The following is a 25,280-nucleotide window of genomic DNA, read 5'->3' on the forward strand; positions in this document are numbered from 1 at the left end:
CTGAGTCTTTCTGTGTAAAAGCAAATGTAAAGCTTCCCAGTTGGTAAAGTTTCTCCAAACAAAAAACATACGCTGCATATATCATTCATGATATGCAGTAGGTGATGAAAGGCAGATGAGCCTCTTCTCCCTTGGCCTTCAAATAAAAAGCAGTGTTATATGTTTCTTGGTTCACTACAATAAAATATAATTTATGGCTGTATTGCAACATTCACTGAAGTCAAGAACGTTTAAAATTGAAAGGGTTTATTCTCCTTTTGTCAAGCATTTTCTACATACAGAACATCCACATGGTGTAAATTACAGAAGAAAAATGCATAAGAGACAGACTACTGTAAATAATTGAGTAACAGTTTACATGGCTCTCATTCACAATGGGAAAAAATTGTTAAAAAGGAAAACAGATTCAGTAGCTAGAAATGTAAGCAGATTTTTATTTTAATTAAATCTACCTGCCAGGAAGTTTCCTCAAGCTAAAGAGAGATCTACTGTATCACACAGCACAGGATGCTAAATACACACACAATTACAATGCTAGAAAATTTCAGGTTTCTAAGTGATTTTACACAATCTAAACTGGAGCAAAATTTTACTTAGAAAAGCTTTTTTTTCTAATTGTCTTTAGTAAACAGAGGACAGTTTAAGAGCTCATAAGCATTCCTTCAGAAAATAAAAATAAATAAAAATTACCCCCAAATATTTATGTCATTACTGTAAGTCTGGATAGATGTTTTACTGCTGGCTTCAATTAGTCACATGTTTATTTTTTTCTGATTTTATGTGCTAACATTGTTCTAAATTTAAGAACCTTATTCTCATTTAGATGTGCAAACTATGTTTAAATTTAGAGTAACAGTTAGTTAAATTAAAAAAAAATACAAGGGAACTTTTTTTGCAATAATCCAATTAGAGATTTGGAGTGGCAAATCTACTAAGCAAATGGAAGAGGTTATGAAATACTTGTACATGACATAATGCACAAGCAAAAACTCTATCCACTGGTTGTTGTCTTAAATCCAGTTCTGAGTTTTATGTTAAGTTCTTCAAAATGCATGTCTCACAAAATTATTTTAAAAAATAACAGTTTTCTTGCCCGTACAAGTGAAGCTTCATATCAGTATGAGAAAGTGTGATTTATTCTAAGCAGATACACATCTTGTTTCTCTTTAGTAGAAACTCCCTGTTGATGCAACCCTGTGATAGCAAAATAACCTGACACTTAGATCTGTTACAAAAAAAGTAAAACTTCTGCTATCAATTGAAATGATCTCAACTAAAACTCACAATAAAAATAAACTTCTCAAACTGCAGTGATCAAAAAACAGAGTACAGAAAAAACTGCAAATATAATTTGCCATTTTTTTCCTTAATGTGCTCCACAACCTGATGGAGACTAAAAACTTGAGATACTAAATGCTTCTTTTCAATGACACAAAATCCTGTAGCCACACTGGGAATAAATTATATAATTTCTACTCTTCCTTTTCCTTGTGAGACATTCCCTTCAAGGCACAAAAAGATTAAACAGTGGACAGGATAGAACATTTCAGTTTAAGAAGTTTAAGGTTGCACAACACTTCTTATTTTTGTTGGAAGAAAACCAAACTGGAATTTAAATATATTTCAGTATGCCACTTACAAATGCAATGGATCATATTAAGTCATTTGAAATTCCCTGAAGCATAGGTTTGTTGTTTTACTACCTTAAAATATTGTATCATCATTTCATAATTAAGCTTTAGAATTGCTCTCATTATTAAGGTGTAGCATAAATTTCAATATTGATTTTAATCAACCAACGTATCCTCAGATGGTCATTAGTAATAAGTCCCTTTGATGAATAATCAGTTTTAACAATTTTCTATGTCAGAGTTAATATCAAATTGTATCTGAACCAAACAAATGACAGATACAGAAGGGTCTAAATTTCAAAGGAAAACAATGTAAATTTAAAGAATGAAGTTAAGTGCAATGTACTGTAGAACTATTCATTCGGTAATTATCTAATATGATTCCTTATGCTTCTCCAACCCAAATTACTGTGTTGCCTCTCTCAACTTCAGTGATTTCACAATTTAACTTATTGAGTCTTCCATCCAGGATAAACAGGGATTCCTTGGAAGGTGTCATAAGGTACTGGCCAAAGAGACCACTGTCCTTGATTAGCCGGTTCTTACTGCTCCATGGCCATTCTTCTGTCTTGACAGGCTCTTTAAGGCTCTTCACCATTTTCACTTTGCCAGAGGAGAGCTCTACAAAGAGCACATCAGTTTGTGTGCTGGAACTAGCATAGATGTTGTATTGATGGGCTTCAGTAAATGATGGCTGAAAAGCAACATCAGATATGTGCAAGTTAGTGTGAATATCAAATGCATCCTGTACTTCTCCTCTGATTGTAATGGACTGGACCCTCATGAGACCTTTCACATCATCAATGCTGACAAGGTTGTGCCCATCTGGAGAGATATATGGGGTGCCTGTCACATCACCATTGTATCCAATCACAGAATCAGTGACACTGTCCACAATAAGCTGTGGTAGAATAGCCCCAGTTGTATCAGGCTTGCAGCAGATAAAATAATATCCTCCGAGGTGTGTATAAGCCAGAGACTGAGGAATGCAATTATAATCCTTTAAACTAATTGTCTTGATGTATGACATAGTTTCAAGATCAATTTTCTGGAGCACAGGCTCATCTTTGTGAAGAATAAATCCAAACCTAAGAGGAAAAAGCACAACATCAAAGAAAGAAAGCCCATAGTCTAATTATGCACAAACGTGCAATCTATGTAAGCAAAGTAGAGGAGTTAAGATGTATAACAATATGTTCCTGCATATCTCAGCTTCAAATGTTTCAAACAGTAAGCTGCTTATAAATATCTATGTTTTCTTGGCTTCTTTGCAATTATAATTCAGAATTTGTAAAGCAAAATATTTTAAAACCATTGATCTAGTTAATTGGAAGAGCATAATTTGTTGTTTTTTTTTTACAAAGGGTAAGAGATAAACATTATTCCGGATGTGTCTAAATCTATTGGCATTTTCTATGTTACAGCTATAAATCAAGTAACTTTTACCAAAACCAGAAGGGATACAAAGCTTGAATATCAAGATGCAGTACATTCCACATATTTTAATTCACTTAATTTAGTTCTCATATTTTGTTGAGAACATCAGATTAATCCATCTGAATTGCTATTCAGATAATAATCCAAATCCTTCTATTTGAATTCATCTGAAATAAATATCAAATAAGGATTTAGATTTATGTCTTTCAACCACAAGGACCTCATTCATAAAATTTTTAAACAGTCCTTCTTAAATCACAGAATGTCGATTGAAAATAAGCTGTACAATTAAACCCTAAAATCCCTACATTTTATATTGATAAAAAAATTAATATAAACTCCATAGTAGTTCTCTATCTGCACATTGTCCCACAAAGGAGCATTTCTGGTCCCATTAATTATTGCATTGCACTCACACAAAAACCTTAAATATTTTCTAAAGCTTAGGAAGTGCACAGTACTCGTTTCCCTTCAAGACAAGAGCATCAGCAGCATTTTTTCTTAATAGGTGCTTCATCTCGACACACATTTCAAACCCTAACTGACCCCTAGATCCTGAGAGCCAGGTTTTCTTGCTGCTGAGTGCTAATATATCTGGAAAGCCTGACAATCTGAGCCAACGGGTTAATAGGATTAACAACAAATAAGGATGACAGTGATGCTGGGACAGGAAATTGGAATGGATTGATTGAACAAGATTAGGCTCATATTGTGTTTTGGAAAGTCTGATTTTGGATGCCTTTTCTTTTAGCTTTGACCTTGAGGAAAATACGCTCCCACACTCTTCTCACGAAGCTTACTGAGACTCTTTCTACTATATGGTGTGCATTAATAAAAACAAAAAATACATTTAACAAGGAAAACAGGATTTGAAACCACCATATATTTGTAACACAGCTGAGTTAATGCTGTGGGAGAAAATCTTAACCTTTGGCATTTCTTGACTTTTGAGATGAGTGAATACAATTGATGATTTAAAAAAAAAATCAGATGTTTTCATTTAAATCAGATTTTTTTATAAATTAAATACATTTTTCTTTTAAAAATAAACCTGTTTAAAATTAAATTTAAAATTATAACAATGTATGTTAAGGCCTAAACTTGCTACAATTTATAAGTTGACCTGTGGCCATGATCCTGAAGAGGTTCTGAGGCAAACTTAACTTATATATAGTTTGCAAAATTACCTTTATGAGTCAAGCCAATATAGCTAAAGTGAAAACAGAAAACATACAGTATAAATATTAACATTATTAATGTTAAGGTAAGTTTGGCAATCAAGCTGAAGCCCAGCAATGTCTATTAGTTGTTATATTTTTGTTAGTAGAAATAGCATAGGAGTTAGCATAGATTATAAGATTTAGCAATATGTGCCTTGTGATAAATGTGTAAACTGCAAAAGTACCAATACAACTTTTGAAATAATGAAATTTTAGGAACTTTGTAACAGGAGCTGATCACATTGATGTATTAAAACTATTAGGAAATGTACTGATGCAAATAGCTTATGTTAAGAGTTGAAACCTTAATTATGGTCTTCCAAGATACCATACACAGGCAAGAGGCTTAAATTTAACAAGTTATCATCCTGGGCATGTGTGGGTGTTCAGGGTATAAAAGCTAATGTGTGGATATTCACAAGTGGGTTCAACAGAATGACAAGAGCAGGCAGCAGGCCAGATCCTCACTTCCACTTACAATGTGCTCCACTTATTGTTCTTTCCATCTTCATTTCTAATGGTCTCCATGAGATTGTAAGTATGAGCAAGAGAGGGGGACATTTTGTTATCTTTACTTTGCTTTATGATAATTTTCTATTCTTTCAATTATATTTATCTGTAACACCTAAAACTCAATGTCTGTGTGTGCACCTACCAATCTCATACATAATAAAAGTGACTGAAGAAAAGAATCTGTTGTTAGTGACCTGTGCAATTTCCACTCTAAAGTTATCAAAGGCTACAATTAAAACATTTAAATAAATAAATGTGCTGGAACAATGAGCCCTCCTCTGGTTGCCCCGTCTCAAAAGAGATATATTAGAATTGGGAAAGGTGCAGAGAAGGGCAACAGAAATGATTTGGGGTACAGAACAGCTTCCATATGAGGAGAGATTAAAAAGACTGGGACTGTTCAACTTAGAAAAGAGACGACTCAGGAGAGATCCCAGAGAGGTTTATATAATCACAAATGGTGTTGAGATAGTGAATAAGGAAGTGTTATTTACATAACACAGAAACTAGGGATCACCCAATGAAATCTAAAGGCAACAGGTTTAAAACAAAGGAAGTAACTCTTCACACAACCCAGTCAACCTGTGAAACTCATTGCCAGGGAATGTTGTGAAGGTCAAAAGTACAACTGGGTACAAGAAAGAATTAGATAAGTTCATGGAAGACAGGTCTATCAATGGCTATTATCATAAAATGGTTAGTATGTTACAGATAGAGATAACAAAGATTTTCTTTTAAAAATAGAGTATCTGCATCACATTTGAAGAAAACAATATTTATAAACATTAAAATGAATCTAATCCTGTTACTTAGAACATAATGACTATCCAAAGCAGCAAGTTGGCAAGTTTTCATCAAAATACTTGGGGGGGAAAGAAGTTCAAGAACAGAATACCTATAATAAGTAACTGATTACGACTAGCAACATGTTATCAAAGTTATTATTCATTGACTTATTTTTTACTGAGCTGGTCATATAGGGACAAACTTTCAAACACTTCACATTAGAGTTGGTAAGACTCAGAAATACTCAGTCAGCCCAACAATATAGTTGAACAGATGCGGCAAACTGGGAAGTTTGGGAGGGAGTAGCTGCCAAACCTGTGCTTGGAGATAAGGACTCAATGAATTGTATTTCTGGTACATTTGTTTGTCTCTGTGAGGGCTGAGTGACAGTGGTTAGGGGCCTCTTAACAAGCTAGATGAGAGAGATCTGTTTGTTCACACCTGCATGAGGACTGTGCGGCTGACCCCATGTTTGAGGTTTTTGTTGCTCTGTCTACACTGCAGCTGGGCGGTGCGACTTGGGCAAGCTCAGCTCAATATAGCACACTAAAAAGAGCAGTGTGGATGTTGCTGCACTGGCAGTGATTGGGGCTTGACACCTGACCTTGGACCCAGAAGGACCGGCAGGCTTGGATTTGGACAGCTAGCCGAAGCTGCCACCAGTTCCACAATGCCCATGCTGGTATCTGTAGTGCACTACCTTGAGCTGAGCTAGCATGAGTCGGTTCTATCAGGACTGGGAATCACACCTCCCATCTGCAGTGTATTCACATCCCAAGTGGTTAATCCCTCTCTGTCTTGTCAGCATGGGGTTAAACAATGGAATTTAGTATATAAGTCTGTCACCACGATAACAGGTGTACAGGAGCAGCAAGCAAGGGAGTTTGGTTCCTTCTGTTTAGGTAGAGCTTTACACCAGGTGGGAGATATGTAGGATGATGGAATAACTGATACGCCTGCCCTGGGTATGCTATGTTTTCCTTTCTTCTGGTAGACAGAAGAGATTTCTGGTGCAGAAACTGTAAGTTGGTGTCTACACTGAATGAGAAGATATATGGTCTGGAAGAGCAAGTTTCAACATTGCATAGCATGAGAAAACAAAGACTTTTTGGACAATCAGACTCAGAAATCATTGACACAGATGCCACAAGGGGAAGGACCAACAATAAAGGAATTGAAGAGAATAGAAATTGAAGAAACAGACTGGTGATTTGTCACCAAGAGGTGAAAGAGAACCAGGAGACATTCAACCCAGCTAGATGTACTGAATCATTCTCAGATACTCATGAGTCGACTACCAAGGAACTGGTCTCTGGGAGGCAGAAGAGAAAGCTACAGGATATACCTGATGGATATCTTTGCCATATGAACCAACCAGCTACAAAGAAAGATTCTTCAGACATCCTAAAAAGGCAAGCATTCATCATGGGCAACTCCATACTGAGAAGACCGGACCAAGATTTCAGCAAGGGACACGAGTACAGCAGGAGAATGTGCTGTCTCTTTGGAGTGAAAATATGAGATGTAACTGCAATTTGGATGTGACTCTGAAGTCATGTGGCAAGTCTCCACTGATGTTCATATACACTGGAGCAAATGACATGGCATGATTTGGAACTGCACATATATAGAAAATATCAGGTATCGGGAAAGGGAGCTGAAGAAGGGGAAAGTCCAAATGATATTCTTGGCTGTGTGAATAGTGTGAAGCTGAAGGTTTTGGTTTTGTGGAACACTGGGCCATATTTCCGTGGGAAAGTGGCCTGTATAAACAGAACAGTTGACATCTCAAAAGTAAGGGGAGGTTAATCTTTTCCACCAGAGTGCCAGGAGTGCATTAAACTAACAATGCAATGGGGAAGAGGTATGGAGGCAAATTTGGTACAAAATCAACTCAGCATGTGACAAACAATGTAAAGATATAATTGGCATTACTGAAACTTGGTGGGACAATTCACATGATTGGAATGTTAAAAATCACTGGTTATAATCTGTTTAGAATAGAGAGAGTTGGTCAAAGATGTGGTGACACTATTAAAGACACCATTGCCTATTTTACAGCTATTGATAATGCAGAACCACTGGATCTTGAATGTGTATATATATCAATGTGCTAACTATGTAAGATCTTCTTCAGCCAAACACAAGTTATGCTTTAGTCAAACACAAGATGTTAGGCTCTATACTAGACTAAGTGGGTGAAATTTAATGGTCTCTGATATACAAGAAGGGCAGACTAGATGATCTAGCCTGATAGCTTAAATACACAATTTTGCTAAAAATCATGGACTGAATAGAGATACTGGATTTATGATTTATTATAATAATCTAAACCCACTTCCTCTCCCTCTCCAGCTTACCCCCCCTTCCCTCCTATGACTGGAAAGGTATTAACGGGACACTTCATCTTGAATGATCCCTTAAAATACTTATGCTAACCAATCTCTTCCACCTTGTATTTAGCTGTGACACTGTGAGTAGTTTTTCCAGCCCTGAAGAAGACCTCTGTGTAAGCTAGAAATCTTAACTCTCTCATCAACAGGAGTTGATCCAATAGAGATATTACCTCACCCACCTTGTTTCTCTAATACTCTGGGACTATCATGGCTATGATAACACTGCATAGGTGATTAATTTTTTTTTTCTGTCCTCAAACTATGAAACACACAGTTAGTCCTATTTTAAGGCCTTGTCTACATAAGAAAATTGCATCAATGTAATGAAATTGGTTTAGAAACTGATTGAGGTTAAATTAATACAGCCTCCTTATTTAGGCACTCTTTATTTTGGTTTAAGAGTGTCTATACAAGGGGGCTGGACTGATTTAACAAAATCTGTTTCTGAACCAATTTAGTTAAACTGATGACATTTTCCTGTGGAGTCAAGGGCTCAAGTAACACCAAATAGGCTGCGGGCAAACCAGTTTATCTAGCAGCTAAAAAGTTGTAATTTAACTGAATTGTTGCAAAACCTTAAAATCACCAGTTTAAAAAAAATCAATTGGAGGGAAAGTGGGAGGAAGAGAGAGATTTTAAAGAGCATTTTAAAAGGCTTCTTTTCTATTTATAACTGGCTTTTTTAGAGAGAGTCTCTGAAATTGGGATGGGGATGGGTATAGGAATGTGCAGGGGATGGGTGTATGTGTGTGCGGGGGACAGCTGTGTGTGTGTGCGTGCATGAAAGGAGAGTCTGCTAGTTAAGACACTGGACTGGGATTCAGATATCCAGTTTCAGTTCCTTGATCTGCCACAGACTGCTTGTAAGACCTTTAAGAAGTTAATCTCTCTGTGCCTCAATTTACATCTCTAAATCAGCGATACTACTACTTTATTTCTGACATCCTTTGTCATCTTCTTAGATTTCATATTTTTTGGGGCAGGGACTCTCTCTTACTTTCTGTGAACACAGCATGACTAGATGGTGATCTCGATTGGGGCCTCTAGGTGCTACTGTAATAAAAATAAAAGGAAAAAGAATGTACACCTCCAGCTGCTGGAGGTAGGATGTATTGCCACTTCTCTCGCTTGGAAAGTCTGGTGGGAGGAAGCAGAATTAGATTATGGTTCAATCTCAGAAGAGTCCCATCAGCCAAGCTGCTGTGTGGACACATTAAATCAACACATCTCAGTTTGGCCTGACAACCTATTCTTGGCCAGATCTTCCCTCATGTTGGCTGTGCTGATCCCCTAAAGTCCTTCAGTGGAGGGAAGATTGCAGCTGCCTTCTGCTACAAACCCTGCCCAATAGACTTTTCTCTCCCAAAGGCCACAGCCAAGGACTGCACCAGAATAAACACTGGGTTGCTGATTGCAGCCCACTCTATTAAAACACTTATGGCTGGAATTTTCAAAGGAGCTGGGCACCTAACTCACTTAGGTTCCTTTCAAAATTAAGCCTATAAAGTAAACACGCCATAAGATAGCATGCAGAGGCTCGTGTATTCATATAGACCTTGGATTTTCATGCCATGTTTGGACCATTTTGAAAAGGAAGATTTTAGTTTTAAAATTAACCTCACAACATTTTTGGTCTATAGCTTTTATCATGTCCATACTCTGCTGATTTCACACAAGGGCATTTCAATTAACCTTTTCTGAAATAAAAAGAACGAATGACCAGTTGTGATCATACACTGTTCAAACTCAATGTTCCCTCCAGCCTAAAACCATGTCTTCTTATAAGGCACTGATCTAGTAACTGGGGAGGGGGTTTGTTGGTGTTTATAATTTTACATTTTAAAGACTGTCAAAAGGCTGGCCATTCTTTTGAGGGATATAAATCTAAATAAATAGATACTAATACAATGCACCATTGCTGACAGGTGTTTTTATGTTAATCAGCCATAACAATGTGGAAACTCCTCAAGTAGCAGTGAATGGCTTGGGGGACTAGCACTGGGATTGATATGGAAGCTTTTCTCTCAAGATTGCCAGTTGTATGCAGTGATGTTGTAGCTGTGTCAGTCCCTGAATATTAGAGAGACAAGGTGCGTGAGGTAGTATCTTTTATTGGACCAATAGCTTTTGTTGGTGAGAGAAACAAGCTTGAGGGCTTGTCTACACTGGCACTTCACAGCGCTGCAACTTTCTTGCTCAGGGGTATGAAAAAACATTGCATCACCACTGCACTCCCAGCGCTGGTAGCTACGCCCCCTCGTGGCAGCGCTTTAATGTTGCTAGTGAAGATGTGCCCTGGGTCTGGAAAACACAGAGTGTCACAACTAAATACAAAGTGGAAGAGATTGTTTAGCATAAGTAGTTAACAAATATTTCAAATGACTATTCAAGGTGAAATGGCCCATTAATACCTCTCCAGTCATTGGAGGTGGGGGGGAAGGGGCAAGGGGGCTGTTAGTGGGTTATATATATAAAGTGTTCACCCATGGGTGATGTGGTATTCTTGTCTTTTATCATTTAAGAGCGTAGTGATTGTCTGATTTCATCCACATAGTTGTTATTGGGGTATTTAGTGCACTGGATGAGGTACACCATATGCTGTGATAGGCATGTGTAGGACCCCTGGATCTTGAAAGGTGTGTCACAGGCAGTATTGATCGTTGTAGCAGTAGAGATATGGCTGCAGGTTTTGCTTTGGTTGTTCTGGCAGAGTCTGGTGCTGCCTTGAGTTGGTGTGTCCTGGTCTGTGGGGAGCTTGCTTCTGATGATGAGTTGGAGAGGTTGTGGTGTTGTATGAAGGACAGAGGAGGGAGTTTAGGAAAGATTTCTTTCAGGATGGGGTCCCATTGAGTATGGATTGTAGTTATTTGATGATACCTTATATGGTTCCAGTGTTGGGCGGTAGGTGGCAATTTGGGGTGTGCAGTTGGAAGGGGGTTTATTTCTGTATTCAAGCAGGTTCTCTTGGGGTATTTGGGTGGCCCGTTCCATGATGCAATCTACTCTGGTGGAGTGTCCCTGTTTGGTGAAGTTGGTTTTGAATGCATTAAGGTGTATATTCCAGACTTTCTCTTCAGAGCATATTCTGTGGTATCCGAGTGCCTGACACCTCTATAATAATCAGCACCCCCCACAATACACCTTTCAATATCCATGGGTCCTATACATGCCATCACATCATGTAGTGTACCTCATCAAGTACACTAAATGCCCCAGTAACAACTATGTGAGTGAAACCAGACAATTACTGCACTCTTGAATGAACTCACACAGGAAAATGAAAAAAGACAAAAACACCATATCAGCTGTAGCAATTCTCACAAAGTGATCACTCTGTATCTGACATATCAGTCCTCATCCTCCAAGGAAACCTGCACAAAACTTTCAAAAGATGAGCTTGGGAGCTAAAATTCCTAACTTTGCTAGAAACTAAAAACTATAGAGCAAATAGAGACACTAGTTTTATGGCTTATTACAACAATCTATAATCCACTAAAAAAAAACCCCTCACCACACTTCTTTTCCCTCCAATGACTGGAAGGATACTAATGAGCCACTTTACTTTGAACAGTCCCTTGAAATATTTCCTAACTACTTATGCTAAACAATCTTTTCCACCTTGTATTTAGCTGTGACACTTTGAGTACATTTCCCAGACCTGAAGAAGAGCTCTGTGAGAGCTCTAAAGCTTGTCTTGCTCACCAATGGAAAATTTCCAGTAAAAGATATTACCTCACCCATTTTGTGTCTATGACACTGCCAGTTAGAATTTCACCTAGATTAATAGCAAATTGATTAGGTTGGGGTTGGTTCTACTTTGAGCGGGTGGTTGGACTAGAAGACCCCCTGAGGTCTCTTCCAACCCTAATCTTCTATGATTCTATGACTCTATGAAATGGCCATTTTTGCCATCTCATGTTTCTCAATGTCCTATATGAAATGAATGGTTTGTTATTTCAGTCCTGATTCCTAGTAGAAGGATGTCCACTTCACAAAACTGGCTTTAAATAGAACCTATTGTTGACAGTCTCAGCAGATTGGTTAGTGATTGATTCGGCAGAGATTTCACTATCCACTTAGCTTTATATAAGGTTCTTTCTGATCTGTGTGGGGAAGTCTGTACTGCTACCCCCTATGTTTCACCTGCTCTGTGGATGCAGGAATTCAATCTCCATGACAAATTTCAAAAGCACTTAATTTTAAAATATTTTTGTTTTTTAAAAAAATATAGCCACGCATAATCATGCCAAGAAATTATGCCTGTGGCTTATGTGCTGTACGACTATTTTATGACTAGGCCTCCAGTAGAACAAGTGATACATCACAGAGCCTTCAGTTTTCCCAAATGATTCATGGGTAAGACGTGGTGTGTTTAATGCAATGTTTCCTTTCATACAAGTTGATATGCAGAGTCCTCCCACTGTTCATTAATCCCTGATTAATATTTATGAGTTCAACCCTCATATCTCCTCCATGCAATAAAATCATGCACAGTATCAGGCAGCCTATATGGCATTTGTCAGAGCATGTACTGGGAGCTCAAACAACTCAAGTCTGCAAGACTAAGTAGCTAAAACTTATTTTTTTCAACCATTTACTTTACAATTAATGAAGGTGAGAAGTTGTAACCTGCAGGCACATCACTGCATGTAGAATATTTGTCAGAGTTTCAAAAGCTGCAGTCAGTTGTTTCTTTCTTCATTTATTCCATCTGACTGTCTAATACAAATCTCAATCTTCCTAGAGGTAAAGAAATTTAGCCAAATTGTATTTTGTGACTAACAACCAAAAGAAGGGTTTCAGAGTAGCAGCTGTTTTAGTCTGTATTCGCAAAAAGAAAAGGAGGACTTGTGGCACCTTAGAGACTAACAAATTTATTTGAGCATAAGCTTTCGTGAGCTACAGCTCACTTTGTAGCTCACGAAAGCTTATGCTCCAATACATTTGTTAAGTCTCTAAGGAACCAAAAGAAGAAAATTGAAGCAATAATACCTTGCTCTTCTATAGCACTTTCTAGCTGGTTGTGGTGCTAGAAGCACTCTACAAGCATGAATGAATCAAGCTTCATAATACCCACATTAAGTGCTCTGGGTAAGTACTATTATTATAGTACCAGCTTGGATAAATTGAGGCAAAGAGAAGTTAAATGACCTCTCCGAAATCACACAGCGCAGGTGGGAAGACAATCCAGGAGTCCTGACTCAGTGCCCCGCTCTAATCATTAGACCATACTTCCCCCAGAAGTAAAGCACAAGCAATACAGATAATTATGTATTTTTCTAATTCAAATGAAAGTAGCTATATTAAAACATATAGTATCTTTAACAACTAAGTTAACAATATGTTCCAGCTGACTCCCTGTATTATCTCAAAATCTATATCTGACATGAGACTTTTTTTTACTATGTTACGTGTTCCTTAATACTTAGCTGTGCTTATATTAATGTGTCTTGCCTCCTGTAAAGGAAAGACTGAGTAATGTTCAGCCTAAAATACAAAAGAAACAGCTTTTTAGCTGAACTTCATATGAAAGCTGAGGTGAAATATTTCAGTTCTTAAATAGTAGTTACATTCACAGTTAGTAGAAAAAAATGCACAGAGAAGTACAAATGGATACATTTATTATAGCTCTAAAGCTAGAATTGGAACAGATTCTGAATAGCTCAAATGCTGGGACATAGTTGAGAAATGGATGAGCTCTTCTGAGCTCTAGATTTATGGAACCAATAACCAGTATACAGGCAAAACCAGAGAATGGGAAAAAACTACCAGCTTAGATCTCTGCAGCATGTTTTCTCACATACCCCCCCCCCCCCCCATGATGAAAGACTTCCACTACCTCCCTATATCCATTGACAGCCACTGCAAACTAGCTCTTTTTCATTCAACACCCTTCATGGTCATGCCTCTCAAAATTCCTCTCTCCAGTTTCTCCATTCTGCCAATAACAGCCTCTTCTCCCACTTTGAGGTCAGACTGGACTTCTACATAGAGTGCTTCCGCCAACATGCACGGGCTGAAATTGTGGAAAAGCAGCATCACTTGCCCCATAACCTCAGCCATGCAGAACACAATGCCATCCACAGCCTCAGGAACAACTCTGACATCATAATCAAAAAGACTGATAAAGGAGGTGCTGTCGTCATCATGAATAGGTCGGAATATGAATGAGAGGCTGCTAGGCAGCTCTCTAACACCACATTCTACAGGCCATTACCCGCTGATCCCACTGAGGGTTACCAAAAGAAACTACACCATCTGCTCAAGAAACTTCCTGAAAAAGCACAAGAACAAATCTGCACGGACACACCCCTAGAACCCCAATCAGGGGCATTCTACATGCTACCCAAGATCCATAAACCTGGAAATCCTGGATGCCCCATCATCTCGGGCATTGACACCCTGACAGCAGATTGTCTGGCTATGTAGACTCTCTCCTCAGGCCCTACACTATCAGCACTCCTAGCTATCTTCGAGACACCACTGACTTCCTGAGGAAACTACAATCCATTGGTGATCTTCCTGAAAACACCATACTAGCCACTATGGATGTAGAAGCCCTCTACACCAACGTTCCACACAAAGAGGGACTACAAGCCGTCAGGAACAGTATCCCCGATAATGTCACGGCAAACCTGGTGGCTGAACTTTGTGACTTTGTCCTCACCCACAACTATTTCACTTTTGGGGACAGTGTATACCTTCAAGTCAGCGGCACTGCTACGGGTACCTTCATGGCCCCACAGTATGCCAACATTTTTATGGCTAACTTAGAACAACACTTCCTCAGCTCTCGTCCCCTAACACCCCTACTCTACTTGTACTACATTGCTAACATCTTCATCATCTGGAGCAATGGAAAAGAAGCCCTTGAGGAATTCCACCATGATTTCAACAATTTCCATCCCACCATCAACCTCAGCCTGGACCAGTCCACACAAGAGATCCACTTCGTGGACACTACAGTGCTAATAAATGATGGTCACATAAACACCACAATATACCGGAAACCTACTGACCACTATACTTACCTACATACCTCCAGCTTTCATCCAGACCACACCACATGATCCATTGTCTACGGCCAAGCTCTACTATACAACCGCATGTGCTCCAACCACTCAGACAGAGACAAACAACTACAAGATCTCTATCAAGCATTCTTACAACTACAATACCCACCTGCTGAAGTGAAGAAACAAATTGACAGAGCCAGAAGAGTACCCAGAAGTCACCTACTACAGGACAGGCCCAACAAAGAAAGTAACAGAACGCCACTAGCCATCTCCTTCAACCCCCAACTAAAACCTCTCCAACGCATCATCAAGGATCTATAACCTATCCGGAAGGACGATCCCTCACTCTCACAAATCTTGGGAGACAGGCCAGTCCTCGCTTAGAGACAGCCCCCCAACCTGAAACAAATACTCACCAGCTACCACACACCACACAACAAAACCACTAACCCAGGAACCTATCCTTGCAACAAAGCTCGTTGCCAACTCTGTCCACATATCTATTCAAGGGACACAATCATAGGGCCTAATCACATCAGCCACACTGTTAGAGGCTCATTCACCTGCACATCTACCAATGTGATATATGCCATCATGTGCCAGCAATGCCCCTCTGCCATGTACATTGGCCAAACCTGACAGTCTCTATGCAAAAGAATAAATGGACATAAATCAGATGTCAAGAATTATAACATTCAAAAACCAGTTGGAGAACACTTCAACCTCCCTGGACACTCAATTACAGCCCTAAAAGTTGCAATTATTCAACAAAAAAAAGTTCAAAGCCAGACTCCAACGAGAAACAGCAGAACTGGAATTAATCTGCAAACTGGACACCATTAAATTAGGCTTGAATAAAGACTGGGAGTGGATGAGTTATTACACTAATTAAAAACTATTTCCCCATGCTAATTTCCCCCCTACTGTTACTCACACCTTCTTGTCAGCTGTTTGAAATGGGCCATCCTAATTATCACTACAATTTTTTTTTCTCCTGCTGATAATAGGCCACCTTAATCGATTGGTCTTGTTAGAGCTGGTATGGCAACCCCCATTTTTTTCCATGTTCTCTCTCCATATATATCTTCCTAATGTATTTTCCACTACATGCATCTGATGAAGTGGGCTTTAGCCCACGGAAACTTATGCTCAAATAAATTTGTTAGTCTCTAAGATGCCACAAGTACTCCTCGTTCTTTCATTTTATCTCTATTGTCTCAACCAGTGAGTACCCGCATACTTTAGGTGTGATCAATTTTCCACTTTCTCTCATAGAATCAATGGAATTGCCATGGCAGGTTAGACTAGTGGTCTGTCTGGTCCAGCATCCTGTTTGACAGTAGCCACTACCGGATATCTAAGAAACCCTGCAGTAAGAAGTTATGAAATAGCCTGCACCCAGGGAAAGTTTCTTCCCCAGCCTTTTCATTTAGAGTTGGCTTATGCTCTGAAACATGGGGGTTTAATTCAGATTTCAAAGTACATTTATTTTTAAATCCTAACAATGGTAATTCTGGATATTCACGCTATCCATATTACAATGACTCTGTTGGTTTTTCAAGTTCTACTTGCCTCCTTTTGTTAGTTATCTCTACCTACTCTTGCATTGTTTTTCAATATTTTTCCATTGTTTTAACTGTTGTGACCTGTGAGAAGAATGAATCATACATTATACAAATATATTAGGTTGTAATGTAATCCTCAAAAGGAATAGAACAGAAGTCTTTCACTGTGTGAGAAAATATTGTGTAAGAGTGTGGTATACATATTCTGATGTCACCATGGGATTTATGTAGCTACCTCCTTTCCATTATCTGAAACATTTACATAAGAGATTTGTCATTGTCTTTTAGTGCATGAGTTATTTTCACAACTGCTCCAACGCTACTGCTACTGCAGAAAAAGAATTCAGTACATGGTAATATCCACTGTTGGATATGCTTTATATAATACTCCTATTCAAATTCTACGTCTGTGCCATTTGGACTAGAGCACCCTCCCTGATGCCGTAGAGTAGACCAATAGGAGTAAAGATTCTCTTTTATTGATGAAGGAGAGTCCTCAGTTTGATTATTTTCTTTCTGTGTTATATTCATCTTTATTTCTACCCCTACTTTAAAAATGCTTTGAAGGTATTAGCACAGTTTAAAGTCTAGGTGACTCTGTGGATAGATGAATCTGAAGTCCAGAAGCTTATTTGAAATCTTATATGAACTACCAAGCCTATGGAAGCTTCCCCACCCCAAATCCTCCTTGCTCCCAGAAAAAAAAACACCCCTTATAGCCAATAGGTTCTCGCTCCCCCAACCTTGTCTGGGTACCTCTCTTCCTGTCCTCTAGCACTGAGAAGAGCGGGGGAGCCATCTTCTAAACTCCCACAGTGGTGAGCTTCATTGCAGCACTTCTATCTCTGTTTAGGGATCATATTATCTTATTTACCCAAACCAATATACATGGCTGTGAAGCAAGCAGGATAAATGTTGTCCAGTTCCCCTCTGAAGAGAGGATATAGAGCCAGAGGACACACGTGACAGCAGAGGTTGATAGTCATATTGAAGAATGAATTTTGTAGCCTCTTTTTAAATCATTAAAAATTTACTATGATATTTTTAATGCTTTCATCTGGAAGCTGCATTCCCTCAGGCTGATTCTACTCCCTATATGCCACCCTGGCAGGGTATGCAAGCTGCAATAGAGACGCAAGTAGCTAGGGAAGAATGTCTACGGTAAAGAAGTCAGACTGACCTTAACTTAGCTCCAGAGAGGAGAGGTGAGAGCTCCTACTTAAGAAGGCCTAGAAAATGTGAATAACAGCTCCAGGCAGGAGAACTGGAGGGAATTCTGTTTTAAGTAGACCTCCTGCTTAAGAAAAGTCTGAAAAGGAGAAGGAACTGGGATGGGTTCCAGAAACAGTGTGTGTTACCTTGTGCAGGGAAGAATGAAGGAGTCAGAAAGGATCAATGCCCAAGTGCATCTGGGTAAGGTCCTATTTACACTTATAGGAAAAGGGATGCTCTTTGATAAAAAGGTCTGTCTGGACTTGTTTGTAACCTGAGTGAAGGGCAATGAGGCAGGGCTCATGTGTAACACCATGCCTAACCCAAAAGGGGGGATGTGATCTCCATGCCATTTATTGGTAAACTGATCCAAGACATACATTGTGGGAAATACAAGACTTTAAAAATATAGCAGTATAATCTGCAGTTCTACCAAATGCCTTTGTACCGTTGGTCCTAAGAAGCAGAGTCTTTTTTTTTTTAATGTTCAGCGTTCGAAAACATCGCCAACGGTGATGAGGCTAAAATATGCTTGAGCTGCAGAATTTGGACCTAGATGGTGAATCTCCCAAACTTCAGGACTTGTTGGGTCCATCTCTAGCAGTGTACTTTGTTCTATGATAGAGAAGTATAAATTTGAGCATTCATTTCATAAACTGAAGCACAAGACTGAATTTATTTATAAGCAGAGGCAGTATGCTCATCCTTTGAGGGTGGGAGGAAGGAGGGCCTCGTGTTACATTCAAGAGGAACCTCTCTTTGACGCAAAAGTAGCTAACATGCAAAAGAAGCATTTCTGCACTAACTCTACCTGTGGCCTTTTGAGAGGAGACTAGAGAAGAAAAGTCATGTGACCTCCCTACCCTTGACACCAAAATTCTGTTTCCTTCCTTTAGAAAGAAATAGATCAGAAGTAAAGTCTGTTCCAAATGCTAGGCTTTCTTTTTTGGGATCTCCTGGTGTCTGCCCTGCTGTGAGGGAGGAGGCAGCATTTATTCTCCCACCTCATCCCCAACTGGCTGCGGGAGAGGGAAGCCTTACCCTACCCTCTCTGCATAATTGGTCTCAGGCCCGCAAAAAACTGTAAAAGGATTTCCCCCTGAACACTTCTTACTCATAGACTATCAGAGTTGGAAGGGACCTCAGGAGATCATCTAGTCCAACCCCCTGCTCAAAGCAGACACAATCCCCAATTTATTTTCTATTTTTTTTTGCCCCAGATCCCTAAATGACCCCCTCAAGGATTGAACTCACAACCCTGGGTTTAGCAGGCCAATGCTCAAACCACTGAGCTATCCCTCCCCCCCAAAGTACTCCTGGGACTGCTTCTGCTCCAATATCTAAGATCTCCTTGTAGCTATAATTGGATCTTTCTAACTCTTAAAGGACCATGCCAGGTGACAGGGTGGGCTGACCATTAGTCATCACTACTCTTAAGCAGTCAACTAACCCCTCACATGCTACTTAGATCTGTTGGACTAACAGCTTCCAAAACTTTTGGCTTTCTCCTTATGGTAGGTGTCCAAAGCCAGCCTACCATTTTTGAGCAAGCCTGTGAAGCAAAGCATTACTTTTCTAACCAAATGCAACTGATGACTCTTCACTATGACCACACCACTATGCATTGCAAAGGCCTGAGGATTTTAGAGTTGTGGTTGCCCAACAACCCTGAAAATCACACTCCAAAAAGTTTCAAATTTGGCATCCAAAAAAATGGAGGCATCAAAAATCTGTAAATACTTTTGAAAATTCTAGCTAAAAATGACCAAGGCTGCAGTGAGAATCAGAACCAGAACTAGATTTCAAATGTCGGTGGCCCTTTCCCCTGTCCAGGGCATAGTCCGCTAGCTCAGACAGACACTCAGGCTACTTTCCTCCGTGGTCAGAAATCACAATGGCTGCTCAAGAGAGAGAAGCTAGCTCATCTACAAGTAACTGGCTAGGATGGTGATGGATGTCAGTCCCAGTGCCCACCATATTTGCAAATTGATTTGGTTTCCTTCTAAAAATTCAGGGATCTATGCAAATACTATCTATAGGCTTCAAAGATTAGTCCTGGGTATTTGTAATGAAGGACCATAAATAACTCTGTGTTTTAGGGAAAAACTAGTTTTGAAACACTCGTGATCAATTTAGATATTTTTATACTTTTACATTTTCAAAACTATGTTCCCAAGGAAAAGGGCTAGACATTTGAAAGAAAGAAAGAGAGAAAGAAAAACAAAAGAACAAAAAGAAAAAGAGAAAGAAACTTGTGATTCTCCCTTGCATTTCTAGGCCCCTAACAAGTTTTCCAAAGGTAACTGTGCTTATTGCAAATCTAAATGTGCTAGATATTGTTTTTACTATTAAACAAAAGACATGACATACTTTGCTATCATTAATGTGATAGCTGCCAGTGATATGGCTTCTACTAGATTTCTTTCAGATATTCCATTTACAAATGTGGAAAAATGTTTAGAAAGGAAGATTAAACTCTGAAGAAAACATTAATATTTTTCCCCAGGAAATCATATATCCATTATCGGCACTGTAGCTTTAATATTTTATGGATGACACTTAAATAACTCAAGATGATTTTTTTAAAATCTACCAAATACACGGCAGTCGCAAAGCACTGAATCACATAGTTAGTGTATAATAATGTGGAGGTTTTTAAAGAAATATTGTGATTGCTGTGATTATTTTAAGTTATTCCTTTTAAAAAAAGACATTTTGAGTGTGCCTTTGTATGTACACACAGGATGATACTGTCAAAGATAATAAGGAAATTGGACATCCACTTTCCATGAATTTCTAATAGCCACTGGGCCTCTCTCTCATTTAGGTGGCATGCACATACTGCTATATATTATATCTTTACATAATACGTATCTATGGAACAGAATGGCCACCACTGAAAAAAGAAGTCAGCATTTGCCAATTGTTTCACACAGTGATATTTGAGGTTACTATAATTTCCCACTGTTTAGTATAGGAGATGGCTGTGCGAATTGTGTGATATCTGACTTCTGTACAACACGCTAGTGCTGGGTGGATAGCTCAGGAAGAAATTCAAGGCCACTTAAAGCAGTAACATTTGAGTTCCTGCTGCTTTTAGTTTTAGTCCAATTAACGTTGATTGAACTGCTGCATCATATGACCTCAATGTAAATGTCACTGAAGGGTCAGATGCAAGGGCAAAAAGAACTGCACCTTCTGAGAACTGATCTCTGGGGAGCAGGAAAAGCTGTTTCCCTGCATTTCTGAAACCCATTTCTGAAGTTCAGGTGATTCAGATTTGACCAAACTTTGTATCTAGCTGCTGAATGTGAACATCTCTAGGCTGTTCGATACCAGTAACACTGCATCCCCAATAGTACACTATTGCCATGATGACATCTGATACAGTTAACTGCTAGAGTGAAGAGTAATATCGTCTGAAACCTCAGATGTATGACTTTATTCACAACTCTCCTGTTATTCTGAAAATAGTTTCAGACAGTTACAAACACTAGTGAAGATGTGCCCTTAGTCTGGTCTTATTCTAAATGTTACTTCTTAGAGAAACTGTGCTCACTATTACACAGGGATATCTTGGCAGAGAAGGAAGGTCATACAGGTATTGAAAGAAATAATTAAGGAAAAGTGCACTCAAATAGCGAAAAATTACCATTATCTCTCTTTTTTTTTTAAAGTAAATGTTATATTTATTTTTAAAATGTTTATCTAATGAAATGGAATGTGCTGTAGTCTATGGAAAATATAAAGCCATTTTCAGTTTCTATCTTAGTCCCTGCTCCCACAAAATACCTACGGAAGTCAAGAGGCATATTTGTGGAATCAAGAGTAAATAGAGTGAGTGAGTGAGGACTCCCAAGAATGTGATGCTATGGAAGGAGAATGAGCACTTAAGGACAAATTTCTCTCTCAAAATAAAAATAAATAAAATAGCAAAAGGAAAACAAAATGGGGGAAAAAGAAAGGGCTGGACCAATTAAAGAAGCAGGATCTATCCTTTCTATCAGCCAAGAGCAGTGGAAGATTTAGTGGTGCCCAAGACCATGGGACTTCATGTTTACATAACTGTCTGTAAATAACCCTTTGAAGGACTGGGGTCTAACATCATGAAGAGTGTCTCTTCAATCCATATAGAAAACTACTAATTATCACAAACAAAATTCAAAAGAAGCAAAATGTTATCTACTAGCTATTTTTCTCATGAAATGGAGTAATATTCACTATAGTCCCAGAGAGGGAAATATTCGTTTAAAAAAACCAAAAAGAAGCATGTTTTTGCATGCTTTACTAGGCTGTTCAGCTCAGTTACTTTCAGGGGCCCATTTAGTTTTTGTGATAAATAAAATATCAAAATTATTACACTTTTCACTCTAAATATTTGATCCTCTAGGAGTCTGACATTTAGTATCCCGAGCATTCGCTATTTATTTCTTTTGTTGTTCTCCAGTTTATAGCTACACAGAGATGGATGTGTGAGCATGATTGACTGGTTGCACAGATCATTTATTTGATCTGGACATTTTAAAGTACCACACGGATAACCTTCTCTGACTAAAATATTTTTAAACAGGCTATACTTCTTTAGAACCATTTTATATTAAAATATCCTATTATGTATTACACGTACATATATTTATCTATAGATAACATATACTTTAGACTGAACTGTTTCTGATGTCAAAAACTGTCAGCAAGTGCACAGCAAACATCCCTTCATTCTTGCCTAGGACAGTACACTTCCGGCAGATGCTGAGAAGGGCCCTTTGTTTAATTTCTGTAACTCAAAAATTGTTGTTTGATGATAAGGAAAGGCTAAGTAGATATTGCCAGTGGCTATTGCTCATCAGAATAAAAAGTTGTTTTTCTTTTGGGTGCTATTACAGTCTCTGACCTTTAAAGTTCATTTCCTTAATTTTCCTTTCCTGCTGTTCTCTATGAATAATAAAATGATACTGAACTTTTCCATCAATATTTAGTGCTCTGTTTCTGTAGAAAGATTAATCATTCATTTTTTGGTTTGGAATATTTGTGTGTGAAAATTCTAAGGAGGTAGAAGTCCACCTGACTGAGGACTCATCTAAGTGGCACACACTGATAATTCTGTGTTGTTTCTGTTATTGAAGGCCTTCTTCCCTTCCCTTTCCTTCCACAATTTATTTTACTTGTTGCATCACAGAGAGTAATATTGCAATATTCTTTATATAAAACACGACAATATTTTACTAGCCTGTAATACTGCAGTATCACTAGTAATCTACTCATTAGGGGAATCCAAATATTGTTACTCTGAGGATCACAATATGGGAGTGGATTAGTAGGCCAACCAAAAAAGGCAGAGCAGAGGAATGACAGGAAAACTGAGTCTTATAAACTGTTGCATAAAAACAGCCAACACCGTGTGAAACACCCTCATTACCCCCAAGTCAAAAGGTAAGCTCTGATGAAATGCAGGATTGATGATAGGACTGTTCCTTTAGTCCTCAGACTCTTCATGCTGCTCAGAACATGGCTGTTCCAAAGGAAGTGCTGGGTTCTGAGCTCTGTAAACAAACCTAAAGATGTGTGAGAGCTTATGAACATGAAAACAGAGATAAGTACTGTGTGTGTAAGTGAGAAGAATGGAAGGATTTTCCCACTTTTAAATTCATTACTTTTACTGAATGTGCATTTATCGACCTCAGCCCAAACTGACCTCAGCATGATAAAGTGATAAAGCAATAATAATAATGATGATGCAAATCATTTGTGAGGGTTTCCTTTGCAAACCAGTCTTGCCCATCTAGCTGATACTTCAGAATGTGAGCAAATTTAGGGCTCCATTTCCCTTACATTGGAATAACCCTTGAAGGGAAAAAGAACTTCATGAGTTGCAAATTTTTGGATTTTCTGAATAATTCTTCTCTTGCAGTGGATGGCTGGGAGTGGTTTGTCCCCAAGGAAAAGGCTACAGGTTCAGCCTGAGAACCCATGAATCCTGAGACTCAAATGGATGCTGACGAGTCCCCTGGAAGCTCTGGTCCATCATGGAGATGTGCAGAGCTCATGAAGAGTTCGATGTAACTATAATGATGTAAATGAGAACAGAATTTGGCCATGTAACTAACTGCAAGTGATTAACAAAAACCTCATTACCAACCCTTGCAATTTTAGTGCAAATCTCATGATACAGTATCTGGTGCGTGGGGGGAGGAGTCTGAGTCATGCCATTACACGAGAATCCCAACTTTCATGACAAAAATTAAAAGTAAGTTTCTAGCATTTGTGGTTGCAGAGGAACGCCTGAAAATGTGAAGTGAGTGTTCCTTAAAGGCTCAAAAATACAGAAAGCAAATCTAATTCTATTTACACCAATTTCCTGATTTTCAGGAGCCTGACACATGATTTTTGAAACCGTGGGGTTGGCAATTTTGAAGTGTGGAAAAACTTGGGTCTGACTTTAACTCACAGAAGTGTAAATCATGAGTAATTCCACTGACATTAGTGAAGCTGCATCAGTGAAAAACCTGTATAATAACTGTGAAGAAATCCAAACCCTCTTAGAAAAAAAATGATTGAACAACAGCTCCCGTATATCTGAGGGACCTTGGGTTATAGTCTACATTTTTTGTTCTTATAATTCAGACACAGGAATATATGTCTGATAGATATTTCAAAAATACAATCCACTTTATCATTTGCTATTTAACTTGGTGGAAAAGCCACCAAAGTAAGTTTAATTAACTTGTGGTCATTCTGTGCAAACAATAAAGCATTTAAACAAAACAAATAAAAAAACAGTCCCTTATCACATATACTGAATTTAGTTTAAAAATCGTGCTTTGGAAGCTGACAAAATGGGTAACTGTTAAATTTCAAGATCACTTAATATGTCTTGCCATCACTTGCCATATTCTTTATAATTTGATTTATCTGAAATATGTATGATTAATTAGGAGGGCATTAAAGAAAAGCTACCTGCTGCTCTTTGAATACCATGGACAACAGGCTATGCCTCTGTGGGTTAGTTTTCTGCTATACTTGAATGTGTTTTAGAATATATTACACACGTGTGCTTTATTTCCACGTAGTGCTACATGCTGCTGTTCCAAAAAGAGTGGATGAAAGAAGGTGCTACAATTATTTGAAATAATGGTTTATTTGGCCACTTCTAATGGACTGGGTACCCATTATCCCCTCCTGTACACCTGCTCTTAAAGATATTTGTACAGGCATTAGGGAAGAAGAAACATATAGGGTGAAATTCTAGTCTAATTGAAGTCAATGGCAACATTTCCATTGACTTCACTGGGGCCAGGATTTCATGCACACAGCTTATTTATGGCCAGATTCTAGCTGGTGCCTGAATTGCTGTGAAAGTAGGATAGGTCACAAGGAATTTCCTTTCACCACCACCTTTGTGCCACAGCACACAGCTGGTCTGAATCCCACATGTTTCTAACAGAGTACTAAGCATCAATTTTGATAGTTATACTGAAAGAGTTAGGTATTTACTATCATCTTTACT

At 38.6% G+C, this 25,280-nt stretch overlaps 1 protein-coding gene across 2 annotated transcripts in view; it reads right to left on the minus strand.

The window, feature by feature from the left end:
• Positions 1-247: 247 nt before the first annotated feature.
• Positions 248-25,280, minus strand: part of FSTL5 (follistatin like 5) — a 546,388-nt gene continuing 521,355 nt past the window's right edge. For both annotated transcript variants that reach the window (XM_074951085.1, XM_074951084.1), the window contains one exon: positions 248-2,719. In XM_074951085.1, coding sequence (XP_074807186.1) covers positions 2,017-2,719 — 703 coding nt within the window. In that variant the 3' untranslated portion in view covers positions 248-2,016. The remainder of the gene's footprint in view (positions 2,720-25,280) is intronic.

Source organism: Natator depressus, chromosome 4 (genome assembly GCF_965152275.1).
Source record: "Natator depressus isolate rNatDep1 chromosome 4, rNatDep2.hap1, whole genome shotgun sequence".
NCBI classification, from domain to species: domain Eukaryota; kingdom Metazoa; phylum Chordata; order Testudines; family Cheloniidae; genus Natator; species Natator depressus.